Genomic DNA, 16147 nt, shown 5'->3' with positions numbered 1-16147 from the left:
TATGCATGGTGCATTACAGGAATATAACTGACAGGCTACATCATTAACACACGACACTGAGGCTGTGGACCTGTACATGAAGAAATTATTTACACATGTTCCAACTCTCTGTGCTGTCAGACATTAATTTACAGAAACATAATACCACGAGCACGGCAGGAGATTGCTGGGTTAACAGACGTCCCTCGTGTTCAATCACTTCACTTTCAATAAGCAGAGTTCAGAACAAAGTGAGGTTCTCACTACAGACAGCAGTCTGACGAGCATAATGGCTGCAATCTTTGGGAACAATTTAGAAAATAGATTCTTCAGCCAATACCAAAAAAATACAGAAAATGTATCCTACTGTTACACATATGTTGGCAGTATTGAGATACTGTGTCTGAAGCTGATGGCATGGATTGCAAGCGCACTGGTAAAGGTATCTTTCTGAAATTTGGCTGAATTACTCCTTGGACATCTCTGCAATGAGTAATAGAGACGTGTTTTTAAATTTTAATTTATTCATTAGCTACTGCAAAAAACATGAATAAACTGCACAACAAAACAATATCTTTGTTTCAAATGCCTGCCATTTTATTATTATTATTATTATTTTTTTTCAAATTCCAAAAAACTGTACCTATTACTCGATGCACAACGTGCTAAAGATTAAAAAAACTGTTATTATTATTATTATTATTAATTTCAGATGAGACTTTCAGACTGCAGGACTTCCATTCTGGACGCACTTAATTTTGGACAGAGCAACTTCTGAGTTGCAGGGTGGGCACTAGCGGGGGGAATCATGATGACTGAATCTCTTAAAACTGGAAAAAAAACTGGAAATGTTGTCTAAGAATCAATACATAAATGATCTATGTTGACTGCTTCATTTACTGTATAGCACGGGTGCTCAACCTTCTTAGGCTCAAGATCTACTACTCGCAGTTTCGTCCAGTTAAGAGTTCTACTGACACAAAAGTTTATACAGGTTCAAGCACAAAACAATACCATAGTGAAAATGAACCATGTTAATTATTCAAAATGCATGAAAGGTAATTTTCTCCCCATAAAAGTTTGTAGGCTTACTACCCAATTTTCAAGATATTACACACGTGAAAAAAAGTTTGGTGAGATCCTTGGCATTGTTGTCACTGTGGTTTGTATTCTTGTGCTATTTTCACTGCAACTAAAATAAGAGATGAGGTCACCTATCAATACAAACAGTAATCTCAGTTTTTGTAACACAAAAGTATTTAACTGATCATTATGTCCATCACGCACATTGTCGTTTCACAGAAGCTGGAAAACCGAGGTTTGTGTTGTTGCCTAATGGAGTCAGATCTCGAACCCCGCCACCCCCACATTGTACATCGCACCTCACTTCGCAGCAAATTCTGAGTGCTCTGCCCGCTCACCGCAACCCCCACTCACGACGAGAGAAGTTACAGCTCGCCGAGTAGTAACCTCACCGCACACGAGGGAAGACGGTCGCTCGGCGTGAGCATTGAAGGTGGTGAAATACAGATGGAGACGAAAGAGATGCAGACAGTGTTGTCAGATTTACCACCTACAACTACTGTACGGAACTCTGTCAACAAATTGGTATTTTATGAAAACAGCTCTCCTGAACAGACTTCATACAAAGGTTTCGAAAGACCGACTCAAAGCCACGGCAACTGACCACTCGGTTCTGACTGACAGAGCGCCACTGCTGTATAGGCCGAATAAGGAGAACTGTCACTTAAGTTATGAAATTACCAACATATTTCAGCCACCTACATATCACTCCTGTAAGAGCAGCGATGGCGAGATCAGACCAATTTCGGCACGCACAGTGGCATTTAAGCAGCATTTTCCCTTCATTCGATACAAAAATGGAAGCAAAGAAATCCTGAAAAGAGGTAGTAGAGGAAGCTCCCTTTGGCAAGCACTTCACATCGGTTTGCACAGGATGGCTGCTCAGACTTAGGTGTAAGCCAGTGAGGTGCTGCCAGCTGACCTGGAAAGCAGCGCCTCAGTGAGCTGTGGCGGCTTGTAGTCTCCCTCGGCCTCCGCGGTGTCGACACTGGCGTTGTTGGCAGACACGCCGGCAGATCCCGACCCACTGCCAGAGTTGGATCCGGAGCCGGTGTCATTCACCGGCGACAAGCAGTTCCTGCAAAAAACAATTTGTAAATTTCTTATTCAATTCTGACTCCGGCCAGCATATCGTAGTTGAAGACTCATTATAAGTCAGATTGTTAACGGCACCAACATACTGTCTGAACAGTGACAATATGATATGGTGCAGTAGGCTATAGGGAAACAAGGGTAAATACACTACTGGTCATTAAAATTGCTACACCGAGAAAAAATGCAGATGATAAACGGGTATTCATTAGACAAATATATTATACTAGAACTGACACGTAATTACAGTTTCACGCAATTTGGGTGCATAGATCTTGAGAAATCAGTACCCAGAACAACCACCTCTGGCCGTAATAACAGCCTCGATACGCCTGGGCATTGAGTCAAACAGAGCTCGGATGGCGTGTACAGGTACAGCTGCCCATGCAGCTTCAACACGATACCACAGTTCATCCAGAGTTGTGACGCGTATTGTGACAAGCCAGTTGCTCGGCCACCATTGACCAGACGTTTTCAATTGGTGAGAGATTTGGAGAATGTGCTGGCCAGGGCAGCAGTCGAACGTTTTCTGTATCCAGAAAGGCCCGTAGATGACCTGCAACATGCGGTCGTGCATTATCCTGATGAAATGTAGGGTTTTACAGGGGTCGAATGAAGGGTAGAGCCACGGGTCGTAAGACATCTCAAATGTAACGTCCACTGTTCAAAGTGCCGTCAATGCGAACAACAGGTGACTGAGACGTATAACCAGTGGCACCCTATACCATCACGCCGGGTGATACGCCAGTATGGCAAAGACGAATACACGCTTCCAATGTGCGTTCACCGGGATGTCACCAAACACGGATGCGACCATCGTGATGCTGTAAGCAGAACCTGGATTCATCCGAAAAAATGACGTTTTGCCATTCGTGCACCCAGGTTCGTCATCGAATACACCATCGCAGGCGTTCCTGTCTGTGATGCGGCGTCAAGGGTAACCGCAGCCACGGTCTCCGAGCTGATAGTCCCTGCTACTGCAAATGTCGTTGAACTGTTTGTGCAGATGGTTGTTGTCTTGCAAACGTCCCCATCTGTTGACTCAGGCATTGAGACGTGGCTGCACGATCCGTTAGAGCCGTGCGGATAAGATGCCTGTCATCTCGACTGCTAGTCATACGAGGCCGTCGGGGTTCCGTATTACCCTCCTGAACCCACCGATTCCATAGTCTGCTAACAGTAATTGGATGTCGACCAACGCGAGCAGCAATGTCGCGATACGATAAACCGCAATCGTGATAGGCTACAATCCGACCTTTATCAAAGTCTGAAACGTGATGGTACGCATTTCTCCTCCTTACACGAGGCATCACAACGTTTCACCAGGCAACGCCGGTCAACTGCTGTTTGTGTATGAGAAATCGGCTGGAAACTTTCCTCGTGTCAGCGCGTTGCAAGTGTCGCCACCAGCGCCAACCTTGTGTGAATGCTCTGAAAAGCTAATCATTTGCATATCTCAGCATCTTCTTTCTGTCAGTTAAATTTCGTATCTACAGCACGTCATCTTCATGTTGTAGCAATTTTAATGCCCAGTAGTGTACAATACGTGCAAGAACTAAGTGGGAATAAGGGAGACAAAGAATGAAGTACTTGGATTAAAAAGGGTGGAAGACAGGAATGTAGTCTTCCGCCCATTATGTTCAACCTATACATTGAAGAAGCAATGACAGAAATAAAAAAACGTTCAAGAATGGAACAAAAATTGAAGGTGAAAGGATATCAGCTATAGGATTTGGTGATGAGAATTGCTATCTTCAGTGAAAGTGAAGAAGGATTACAAGACCTGCTGACTGGAATGAACAGTCTAATGAGTAAAGAATATGGATTGAGAGTAAATTGAAAAAAAGAGGGGAATAATGAGAAGTAGCAGAAGTGAGAACAACGAGAAACTTAACATCGGGACTGGTGATCACAAAGTAGTTGAAGTTAAGGAATTTTTTTACCTAGGCAGCAAAATAACCCATGACGGACAGAGCAAGCAGGAGATAACAACCAGACTAGCACTCGCAAAAAGGGCATTCGTGGCCAAGAGAAACATAAGCCTAAATTTGAGAACCAATTTATGAGAATGTACGTTTGGAGCACAGCATTGTGTGGTAGTTAAGCACAGACTTTGGGAAAACCAGAACAGAAGAGAATCGAAGCATCTGAGATGTAGTACAGAAGAATGTTAATAATTAGGTTGACTATTAAGTTAAGGAATGAGGTAGGAGAAGACAGAGATTTGAATACATCTGACAAATAATTGAGGGTGCAGTATGAAAATGCTGCTCGGAGATAAAATGTTTGGCACAGGGGATGATTTCGTGGTGTTCCCATCGAACTAGTCAGGAGACTGAAGACTCCAAAAAACATTTCTTTAGCAATATTGGTCTTTTGCTTGGATTTGTGCCATATTTAATTTCTTCTATTTTGTACTCACACTTTTGTCTCCACTTACATGTGATAATAACTTTAACGTAAAACGTGGGTTATGCTGCATAGTTGAAATCAGTGAGGTGATGCTGGGGCATTGAGAGACAAAAAGTAGTCGATGAGTTTTGTTATTTGAGTGGCAATATAACTTGCAATACCTGAAATACAGAGGATATAAAATGAAGACGTGTAGTAAAAAGAAAATGGTGTGGCTCCAGGTGCTCGGCTGAATCGTCATTTCCATTTTGTGCACAATATTTCAATGGCTGACCAAGCCATTTTCTACAGGTTCTGAGAGCTTTGCTGTTACTGTTCTCACTGTTCGTCGGTCGGTCGATTTGGAGGGAGGGTACCATAAAGCGAGGTCGCCAGTCTCGTCGGATTAGGAAAGGACGGGGAAGGAAGTCAGCCGTGCCCTTTGCCTGAAGCAATTTAGGGAAAACCTAAATGAGGATGGTCCGACACGGGTTTGAACTGTTGTCCCCCCGATTGCAAGTCTCGTGTAGTAACCACTGTGCCAACTTGCTTGGTGTGTTCCCACTGTCTGCACTCCAATTAGATTCTGAGTACACACAACAGCAAAACGCACGGCACATGAAGAAAACAGCTTGATCAGTTATCAAAATATTGTGTACAGTATGGAAAGAAACCGGCAAAACACCCATAAGCACACCATTAATCAATCGTGCTGAGAAAACGTGAGAGATCTCTGCAAGAAAAACATATATAGAAGATAGAATTTTTTTTCCCATTCAATAGAAGTTTCTGTGTTAGGAAAACTCTGAGGGCATTTGTTTAGGTTGCAGCTTTGTATACAGGGTGTTACAAAAAGGTACGGCCGAACTTTCGGGAGACATTCCTCACACACAAAGAAAGAAAATATGTAATGTGGACATGTGTCTGGAAACGCTTACTTTCCATGTTAGAGCTCATTTTATTACTTCTCTTCAAATCACATTGCTCATGGAATGGAAACAAACAGAAACAGAACGTACCAGCGTGACTTCAAACACTTTGTTACAGGAAATGTTCAAATGTCCTCCGTTAGCGAGGATACATGCATCCACCCTCCGTCGCACGGAATCCCTGATGTGCTGATGCAGCCCTGGAGAATGGCGTATTGTATCACAGCCGTCTACAATACGAGCACGAAGAGTCTCTACATTTTTAGTACCGGGGTTGCGTAGACAAGAGCTTTCAAATGCCCCCATAAATGAAAGTCAAGAGGGTTGAGGTCAGGAGAGCGTGGAGGCCACGGAATTGGTCCGCCTCTACCAATCCATCAGTCACCGAATCTGTTGTTGAGAAGTGTACGAACACTTCCACTGAAATGTGGAGGAGCTCCATCGTGCACGAACCACATGTTGTGTCGTACTTGTAAAGACACATGTTCTAGCAGCACAGGTAGAGTATCCCATATGAAATTGTGATAACGTGCTCCATTGAGTGTAGGTGGAAGAACATGGGGCCCAATCGACACATCACCAACAATGCCTGCCCGAACGTTCACAGAAAATCTGTGTTGATGACGTGATTGCACAATTGCGTGCGGATTCTCGTCAGCCCACACATGTCGATTGTGAAAATTTACAATTTGATCACGTCGGAATGAAGCCTCATCCGTAAAGAGAACATTTGCACTGAAATGACGATTGACACATTGTCGGATGAACCATTCGCAGAAGTGTACCCGTGGAGGCCAATCAGCTGTTGATAGTGCCTGCACACGCTGTACACGGTACGCAAACAACTGGTTCTCCCGTAGCACTCTCCATACAGTGACGTGGTCAACGTTACCTTCTACAGCAGCAACTTCTGTGACGCTGACGTTAGGGTTATCGTCAACTGCACGAAGAATTGCCTCGTCCATTGCAGGTGTCCTCGTCGTTCTAGGTCTTCCCCAGTCGCGAGTCATACGCTGGAATATTCCGTGCTCCCTAAGACGCCGATCAATTGCTTCGAACGTCTTCCTGTCGGGACAGCTTTGTTCTGGAAATCTGTCTCGATACAAACGTACCACGCCACGGCTATTGCCCCGTGCTAATCCGTACATCAAATGGGCATCTGCCAACTCCGCATTTGTAAACATTGCACTGACTGCAAAACCACGTTCGTGATGAACACTAACCTGTTGATGCTACGTACTGATGTGCTCGATGCTAGTACTGTAGAGCAATGAGTCGCATCTCAACACAAGCACCGAAGTCAACATTACCTTCCTTCAATTGGGCCAACTGGCGGTGAATCGAGGAAGTACAGTACATACTGACGAAACTAAAATGAGCTCTAACATGGAAATTAAGCGTTTCCGGACACATGTCCACATAACATCTTTTCTTTATTTGTGTGTGAGGAATGTTTCCTGCAAGTTTGGCCATACCTTTTTGTAATACCCTGTAGAAGTGAAATGTGGAAAATGAACAATTTAGACATGAATACAATACAAGCTATTCACATATGATCCTACAGAAGACTGAAATGGTAGATCAAATAACTAACGAAGAAATAGTGAAACAAACTGGGGAAGAAATTTGTGACACTACTTGACTGAAAAGAATGGATCAGTTGTTAGGAGGCATATTGAGACATCAAGGAATCATCAGTTTCGTAATGGAGGGATGTGTGAAGGGTATTCACCTGAATACAGTGAGCAGCTTCAAGTGGATGTATGCTGCAGTAGTTATGCACTGTTGAACAGGCTTGCCCAGGATAGACTTGTGTGAAGGGCTACACTGAACCAGTCTCAGAAGTGATGACAACAACAACTTAATTCAGCTGCATTCCATTAACCTTGCTGTATTTTTATTGTTATTCATTTTACAACCTGTTTTCAAGACAGTGTCCATCGTTTTAACGTGATCTCAAAACTTCTTTGCCTCCACTGACAAGACTAGGAGTTTTTATTTATTGTCTCTCGACTTCTCTTTGTTATTCCTCCTTGGTTTCCTTTCCTATATCCTGAACACAGACAGTGAATAACATGAGGGATAGTTTACAAGTCTGTCTCACTGTCTCATGAACTGCTACCTGCCTTTCATGTCAACAGACTCAAGGACCTTATGTCTGGTTTCCTTAGAAGTTGTACACAACATTTTGCTCCCTATAGGGTAAATGTACCTAACTCCATGACATACATTATTTCATAATAACAGACACTCTTAGTGTGTAAGTAAGGCAGGCCTTCTACACACACTTTAAACTATCCTCAACAAATGGCAGGAATGTCTTCACACAGGAAAGACATTCTAGTCGGGAATGAACGCTCTGTGCGGAACAGGTAGTTCATTTTTGTTGTGCGAAGGGAAGCACATTGTTTGCTGCACTGATCCAGCAATATGGGTTCATTACGGTAAGTTGTTCAAGTAACAAGTCAGACACTTATAATTGATTGTATTACCTATGGAACATACTCATAATTTTAGTCATCATAGTTGGATTTAAATGCCTTATTTACTGAATCGTTCACTTAGGAAAACGACAACAGCTCTAAGTTTTGTGTCCATTCCAGAAATGATGGCTCCATCTCTACGCAAATGTGCAAAGAAGGACAAGCAAAAATGGATTATAAGAGCAAGAGAAGAGAATCTTATTCAACTAATGACCTTTGTGGACCACTTCAGAAGGTTTCGGAAGAAAAGTGGTCAACATAGAAAAGCTGCTAAACATTCCTCCATTCCATGGAGTACTTTACAAGACTATGTAGACCACAGTGATGTTGACAAATATAATGTGGCCATTTGTAAAATAGGTAGGCTGTTTGCCCTTAGTTAAATTAGTTAATTTCATAATACAAATGCAAGAAATCGTGTTTGGCCTGAACATCAATTGAATACGCCACTAACCAATGTAGCACAGTGAAATTAATGTCCACGGGAAAACATAAATAAAGAACAAAAGAAATGACGACATCTGTACCACTTGTAATGAGACCTACAGCTACGGAAACAACAAAAGTGCTTTGTCTGCAATGGTTCCATGAAAGTTGGCAGTCCATCACTTCACCCAATGCTGTGGCATTTTTGTGTAATATTTGTGCAAATCTTAGTGAAAGCGACACTGATGCTGAAAATGAATTAAAAGCACATTCAGTCAACTTTAACAATTCAAAAGAAAATTGTCATGGAATTAAGCACACTAATCGCAAAGTTAAGTATGTGGTGTCACAGAATTAAGTATGCAATAATGAAATTAGGTAGCACACCCACTTTATTTACTACATTTTATAACTTCTACCGTTTTCCCTTTCTTAAATGTTTTTTTATAATGGGTTATCAGAGAGATGTATTGGTCTCTCACATGTAAAATACACAATTTCCAGAGTGAATATCTGTTTTGCTTTTTCATGTTTTTAATGTTTGACTAAAGTGGTCCAATGAGGCCTCAAAAGTACTATTTTTGTTACTACCATCATAAAACATCACACTGTGCCCAGATGAGCAAGCTTGCAAGGCGTTACCTGGTGGCACGGCTGTCGTTGGTAGCGGCGGCAGCCTTGGTGTCTTCGTCAGTGCTGCGGCTGGTCGGCTCCAATGCCATCAGCCGCTCACCGGAATCGTCTGACGGGATCGTCTTCGGTTTGCTCTCGAAGAACCTGTGGGTGTACAATACTGTCACAATCGCTACTCCGAAGAGAAGGCACCAGATAGGGGACATCGAAGATAGCCAAAAAACTTTTCTAACTCTCAGACCTTACGGAACACGCCTCTTCGATTTTCTTTACACTTACAGCATTTAAATGTCAGTGTCTGGACATCAGTTACCTTACGCAGCCAAACTGTAATAGTTTTGTCTCGTGTCACAACATTCTATGCAGATTTCGGACTTCCTCAATCAAATTTTTTGAGCATTTCCATACACGAGCTTGTTCTTGAGCATCATGAAATTGTGCAAAATCCACTGAGAACCGATTTTTTCATACTAAATGTACATGTAAAATCAAGCAATCTGCAGGATTTTTGGTCAAACTTCACAAATTTTTGTGGTGGTAGAACTTCACACTAAAATTTTGGAAATAATTTGTAAACAGACTCATCTGAAAATATTCAATAACCGAAAGCACCTCAGAATAACACGTGGCACTGTTGTCGAGTTATGGGTTTATAAAAACAACAAAAAATTCAACTGTCAAAAGCCATCACACAGAATTTTGATTTCAACAACTGACGAATTCTTCTGTTTATGCATCAGTTTTACGCATGTAAGGGAGACCTGCAGACCTCACAATACTCTGCAGTTATTAACTATGACAATGACTGCTGGACTGCACTTTCATATACCTCATGTCATGCTACACAGTACGCTCAGCAATTGGGTACTGGGTGTCCATAAGACGGACAGTTTTTCAGTGTCCACTCATGCACCCAGACAGTTTAGGGACGATCTTGCGTATAGAAAATTCTGTGCAGTCAACCCAAGTTACTCAATAAACAACGTGAGTGGCTCGGGTACCCCTAATGGTTTGGGCACATTAAACGGCTCGAAAAGTACATTACGGAGGTTAGGAGGGTTATGGAAAGTGGCAGGGGTGGTGTTGGGAGAATATTGGGGAGAGGGGACCTGGTTTCAGGCACCAACTTAAAAACTGTCTGTTATATATGCATATTTGCCAACTTCCATAGATTCAGTGTATCACGTGTCACTTATTCGTGAGAAACTTTTGCCATTATCTCTGAACTCACTGATGACCTTTTCCTGTGGCATCTATAGCGTCAGTTTCTCTGCTGAAGTTCTTTGGGGCATGTCGACGAGGGGTGAGGGCACGTAGATGATAAGCACGTATGTGCAAGTTTCGAAAGAAAACAAAGTCTGTGCATGCTTCCTATTCATTGCAACCCTATGGTAGAGAAAAGCTTTACTTTCTTACAGTGTGAAATGGTGTGCTATTGAAAGGAGCTGCGTATACAATGTGAGACAAAAAGGACTTTCCAATTTTGGAATGATATAGAAATTTATAGAGATAACTTACAGAATCAGTATATGTATCATTTTGTAGCAAACAACCTGAAATTGTTCAGCAAATATCTGAATGGTAATCAATTTCTTTTCACGCTCGTTGCAGCAAATCGAACATAACTCGTGCAATGGCAGTGTAGATTCAATTTTTCAAGTCAACTTAATTGTTCGGTATGGGAGGAACATACATACGGTCTTTAATGAAACCCCGGACAAAGAAATCCAGATGTGTCACCCTAACTTGTTCGACATAATCATCAATGTGCAGGTGACCTGGTGATTTATAATGTCGCAGTGAACAACCTGTCTCGACAAAGTTCTTGTAGGCCTGCTCGAAGGTTCTTCTGGTGTGAAATTTACAATGAATTGTTGTTGCAGAGTTTGTTTCGTGAAACAGAAATACAGAGTGAGCACACTCCACACCAGTGAAAGTATTTACTAAAACGGTATCTGTTCTTTCGGACATTAGAATGAAATTACAATGAAATGAACACCCTTAGCTGCTTACAGGCGTCGACATGCGTCAACGGGGATAGATGAAAATGTGTGCCCCGACCGGGACTCGAACCCGGGATCTCCTGCTTACGTGGCAGACACTCTATCTGTCTGAGCCACCGAGGGCACAAGAACGGCGCGACTGCAGGTATTTATCTCTGGCACGCCTCCCGCGAAACCCACATTCTCAACGTATTGACCCACACTACATTCGTAGTGCCCCCGCCCATTATACTCATTACTGGCGGCGCATTGCCGATTCCCGTAAGAGTTCGGGCACTGTTTGTGCATTCCCACAGAAGAAGAAGATGGTCAAGTGGCCGGTGAGCCTTAACTATGTATATACTATGATGGTATCTGCTCTTTCGGAGATGTCCGATATAATGGGCGGGGGCACTACGAATGTAGTGCGCGACAATACGTTGAGAATGTGGGTTTCGCGGGAGGCGTGCCAGAGATAAATTCCTGCAGTCTCGCTATCCTCTGTGTCCTCGGTGGCTCAGATGGATAAAGCGTCTGCCACGTAAGCAGGACATCCCGGGTTCGAGTCCCGGTCGGGGCACACATTTTCATCTGTCCCCGTTGACGTATGTCAACGCCTGTAAGCAGCTAAGGGTGCTCATTTCATTGTAATTCCAGTGAAAGTAGTCAATTTAGTTGTGTATTATGCTGGTACTCCTGATGGCGGAATGGGGTACTGATGCAGTATGTAAATCAAACTTGGGGTTGTCTGCTACAAAATTACATCTACCAATTCTGTAAATTGTCTCAATAATATTCTATATCATTTCAAAGTTGTGAAGTCCTTTTTGATTCACTCTGTATACATAATGAGAGAGGCAGAGAGAGAGAGAGAGAGACATATACAAAAGCAGAAATGGTTTGTATGTGTGAAGTACTTCACTGAAATATAAATCTCCTCTCATACATCTATTCTGGATTGGAAGATAACATTTTTCCGTTACTAAGTGTGTGCAAACTATGCTGTCTTACCAAGATTTATCTGGATCAGACATTAAATGCTACAGGAGAGTGGTTTTTGCAATTGCGATTTCATGGGGCAGATTCTGTGCAATTTATGAATTGCATTTAATTCAGAAATAGGTTTAGCGAGTCAGTATTTCATTCACGGTAAGTTTTGCATCTTCCACGCTCCTAGAACATATATTAAACAACTGGTCTTTAAGTGATTGTGCTGAGAGCAGAATGTGTTTCGAGTAACCTTAATAACTTTGGCGTGTGTAAAACTTTTGTATTCTCAAGGTACAAAAATAATTGTACAGTCAATGCAAATCTGACACTTTATTTCAAATTAACACCTTTCACAATTTAATTAACTGATGTACAATTTTGTAAGATAGCAGAACTGATCAGCCCGAGGCCTATCAGATTGCTTTATGTGGGAGTAATTAAACTGAATATTCTTGTGCCTAAATCAAACAACTTTTCATCAAAACCACTTCTGTAAGAAGTAGATGTTCATAAACAAACCACTCTTTTATTTAATTAATTATTTTCAGGTCATAGAAGGTAACTTGCATGAACATCTTTGAGGGCAGGTGCTTGTCATTCTGTTACCTTTTTTTTTTTTTTTAATTTTTATTTGTGATACTGTGGTGTTACAAGGCCACAATGCAGTATAATAACTTTATGGAAGAATACACAAGAATGGGTTTATATCTTGCTAATCAGAAAAAAAACTAAATTATATTAGGGTGATTCAAACTGAACTAAAAAAGGGGGCAAGTTAAGCAATAGCCAATACTAAAAATATTTCGCTACTCATGTGTGGGTGCCTGAAGAACTGTAACTGAGAATAGTCAAGATTGCATTACATCACTTTAATTGGACCTTATTTGTTTTAAAGGAAGGGCAGCCTTTTTATGGGACTTAATGATCACTAAGTAACGCAGCACAAGTAACTGACATTCATATACAGACACCGTACAGACTTGTGAAAATATTGTCTCTGACCTACTCTCTCTTGTGCCTCATCCTTCATGTCAATCTTCCCTTGTCCTCACTTCAGTTGGGACCCTGCCATCCTGGGGTCGGAGTGACTTGCCCTTTCCTTTTATCCTTTTCCAAAATACCCCTATCTCCTCCCTTAGGAAGGGTCTTTTAGATCCGGAAGCTAGACATTATGTCAATTTTACTTTTGTATGGCTATCAGCAGTTCTGCAAGTATCACCTCCTGAAGGTAAATTCCTGGTCCAATTTAGTTGCAAGAGCTTTTGCGATACTGTCAACAACTCATTGAAGCTGTATTTCTACATCCAGAACAGATCCCGGAAGCAGAGAAACAACCCAGCCACACTACGCACCTCTGGATGTTGTCGTCGTAGTTGAGCTGGTTGTAGCTGGGCGGCGTCTCTGACGACGACTTGCTGTCATAGTAGTCGCGGTGTGGCGATATCTCGCCCAACGTCACAGAGCTGCGTTCCTGTGGGCAGAAGCTCGTCAGTGGCGGCGTACGCACCTGCCTGCAGGTCGAGAGTTTGCTACGGATGAGTGGCGGCACTTACAGAGAAGCTGGCTCTCATCCGGTTGGCAGTGGCGGCAGCGGCCCGATCGACACGCAACTCGGGCTTGCCAATCTCGCCAATGAGCGACTCCATGAAGCTGGCGAGGTCCTTGCAGCGCTTGGAGATGTCGCGCCTGTCCGTGCCGGGCTCGCCGCGGCACACCTCCTGCACGGAAGACACAGATGTATCGGCCTCAATACGGAACAGCTGTGAGGGAAATGGGACAAACGCAGAGACGAGAAGATGGGAAACAGTGTACTAAGGATTAAATACTGAATTAAGATTGGAGACAGGATATGCCAGACAGAAGTGGATTGACAATTACAGCTTATATCCGTGCAGTGTCTTGTGAACTGTATCTCCCTCTTGTCATGTCACAGTGATGTGTTCGACATTACATATGGTGGAGGATCCGATGTCAATTTCCAGAGCTATAGTTCGTCTCTTGTGGATTTTTGGCATTCTTGTACAGTTTTGAGTAAATCATTGCTAACTGAAGGATTTAGCTTCAGTTTTATGGTTAGATTTTGTGGTTGGTGAAATTAATAATGTTTCACAGAAACACTCAAGTGTGGGGCACTCACTGTTTATGTAACATAAGCTCTAAAATATTACAAAAACTGTGACTTTTTGTATAGAAACTAAAATGACTATGAATTTAAATCAATGTGAAATCACTGTTTTCATGTGAGGGTTGAAAGCCAAATAATAATGAAAAATTAATGACATTTTATAAAAAGAAAACCTATGAACCAAATCTGAATTATAATCAATATTACCGGAAATTTTGAGAAAGTGCCCCCTCACCCCTCTTCCAATGAAAAAGAAACTGTCAAGACTTGTACACGATGATTACGAACGTAAAATTATTAACAAATTACTTGTAAATTAACTAAACAGAAATCTCATTTTTCAAACAGATTGCTACGGAACTGGGGTACACTATGTAGCCTTTTGTGACTTTGGACTGATCTGAAGAGAATAAGTTTCTCCTTGCATGTTAAAGGACAAACTGTACGAAACAGTGTTTTGTTACTTTTGTTAAAGAGACCCTCAACCTACTCATCTTGATACCCAGACCAAGTATTTAACCTATAGCATCGCCACTTGTTTCACTGGCATTGTGGGGATGTATAAGGGGCAGTCACATGAAAACGAGAGTGATGGGAAAAAGTAAGTAAACTGTTTAACATTTGTAAAGTAATTACCCAGGTGTACACCTCTTCCTCCAAAGCAAATCGATGGCCACAAACGTCTTTCTTCAGGGCTCCAGAAATATGGGAATTGCACGGGGAGATACAAGGACCGTATCGAGGGTGTGCGAGAGCTTCCCAGTGAAACATCTGCAGCATACTCTAAACAACTTTGGCAACACGTGGGCCTACCCACATACAGTCTCGATCTCTCCCCATTTGGTTTCTACACTTTTGGAGCCCTGAAGAAACACACTTGTGGCCACTGATTTGCTTTGGATGAAGAGGTGCATGCCTGGTACAACTATGGTTCTGTAGATGATTGCAAACATTTTTCCACGAGAGCAATGAATGCCTCGTCTTAAACAGTGTGATAAGTGTATTAACACGAGCTAATTGATGACAAGCGAGCAGACATGCACATATGGCCACCTGCTGATTTTTGTGCTTTTGGTTTAGAGCACGTTGTACCCATACATCGAAATCTGAACCTTACCAACTGCATGCAAATGTCTCGTGATGGAAATATCACAGCCCATCACGTCTGTCAGTTCTTGAGTACACCAATATGGATCACTGTGGGGTAATGTGTTGAAATGATCTTCATCAAACCCTAAAGCCTTCTTGAATGTGGAGAGTCACTCACATCAAAATGATCCTCCTTAAAAAGAGAAAACCATTTTTTTTTCATGCTCTGACCACTGACATTACCCCCATACACGGCACAAATATTTCTGGCTGCCTCCGCTGCTGTCACCCCTCTACTGAACCCGAACAGAAGAATATCTCAGAAATGTTCCAATTTGACCACTTGGCACCGCATTTTCTAACCATCCACAGCTCCACTCACTATCTCCAAATGACAAAATGTAAACTCAAATAGCAACAGTGAACTACAAATAAAAAATGACAATCGGTAAATAAACTCATGTTGTTGTTGTTGTTGTTGTTGTTGTTGTTGTGGTCTTCAGTCCTGAGACTGGTTTGATGCAGCTCTCCATGCTACCCTATCCTGTGCAAGCTTCTTCATCTCCCAGTACCTACTGCAACCTACATCCTTCTACATCTGCTTAGTGTATTCATCTCTTGGTCTCCCTCTATGATTTTTACCCTCCACGCTGCCCTCCAATACTAAATCGCTGATCCCTTGATGCCTCAGAACATGTCCTACCAACCGGTCCCTTCTTCTAGTCAAGTTGTGCCACAAACTCCTCTTCTCCCCAATTCTATTCAATACCTCCTCATTAGTCACGTCATCTACACATCTAATCTTCAGCATTCTTCGGTAGCACCACATTTCGAAAGCTTCTATTCTCTTCTTGTCCAAACTATTTATCGTCCATGTTTCACTTCCATACACGGCTACACTCCATACAGATACTTTCAGAAACGACTTCCTGACACATAAATCTA

The 16147-nt window shown here is 42.2% G+C and overlaps 1 protein-coding gene across 1 annotated transcript in view; it reads right to left on the bottom strand.

The window, feature by feature from the left end:
- The window catches only part of LOC126232193 (period circadian protein-like), a 169700-nt gene that overhangs the window by 52638 nt on the left and 100915 nt on the right, over positions 1-16147 (bottom strand). The window contains exons 11-14 of the mRNA XM_049942490.1: positions 13542-13706; positions 13341-13459; positions 9026-9160; positions 1985-2140 (exon numbers count right to left, since the gene is read on the bottom strand). Coding sequence (XP_049798447.1) covers positions 1985-2140; positions 9026-9160; positions 13341-13459; positions 13542-13706 — 575 coding nt within the window. The remainder of the gene's footprint in view (positions 1-1984; positions 2141-9025; positions 9161-13340; positions 13460-13541; positions 13707-16147) is intronic.

Source organism: Schistocerca nitens, unplaced genomic scaffold (assembly GCF_023898315.1).
Source record: "Schistocerca nitens isolate TAMUIC-IGC-003100 unplaced genomic scaffold, iqSchNite1.1 HiC_scaffold_466, whole genome shotgun sequence".
NCBI lineage: Eukaryota > Metazoa > Arthropoda > Insecta > Orthoptera > Acrididae > Schistocerca > Schistocerca nitens.
Note: the sequence above shows the minus strand (reverse complement) of the source record. Positions and strands in the feature narration are given on the sequence as shown.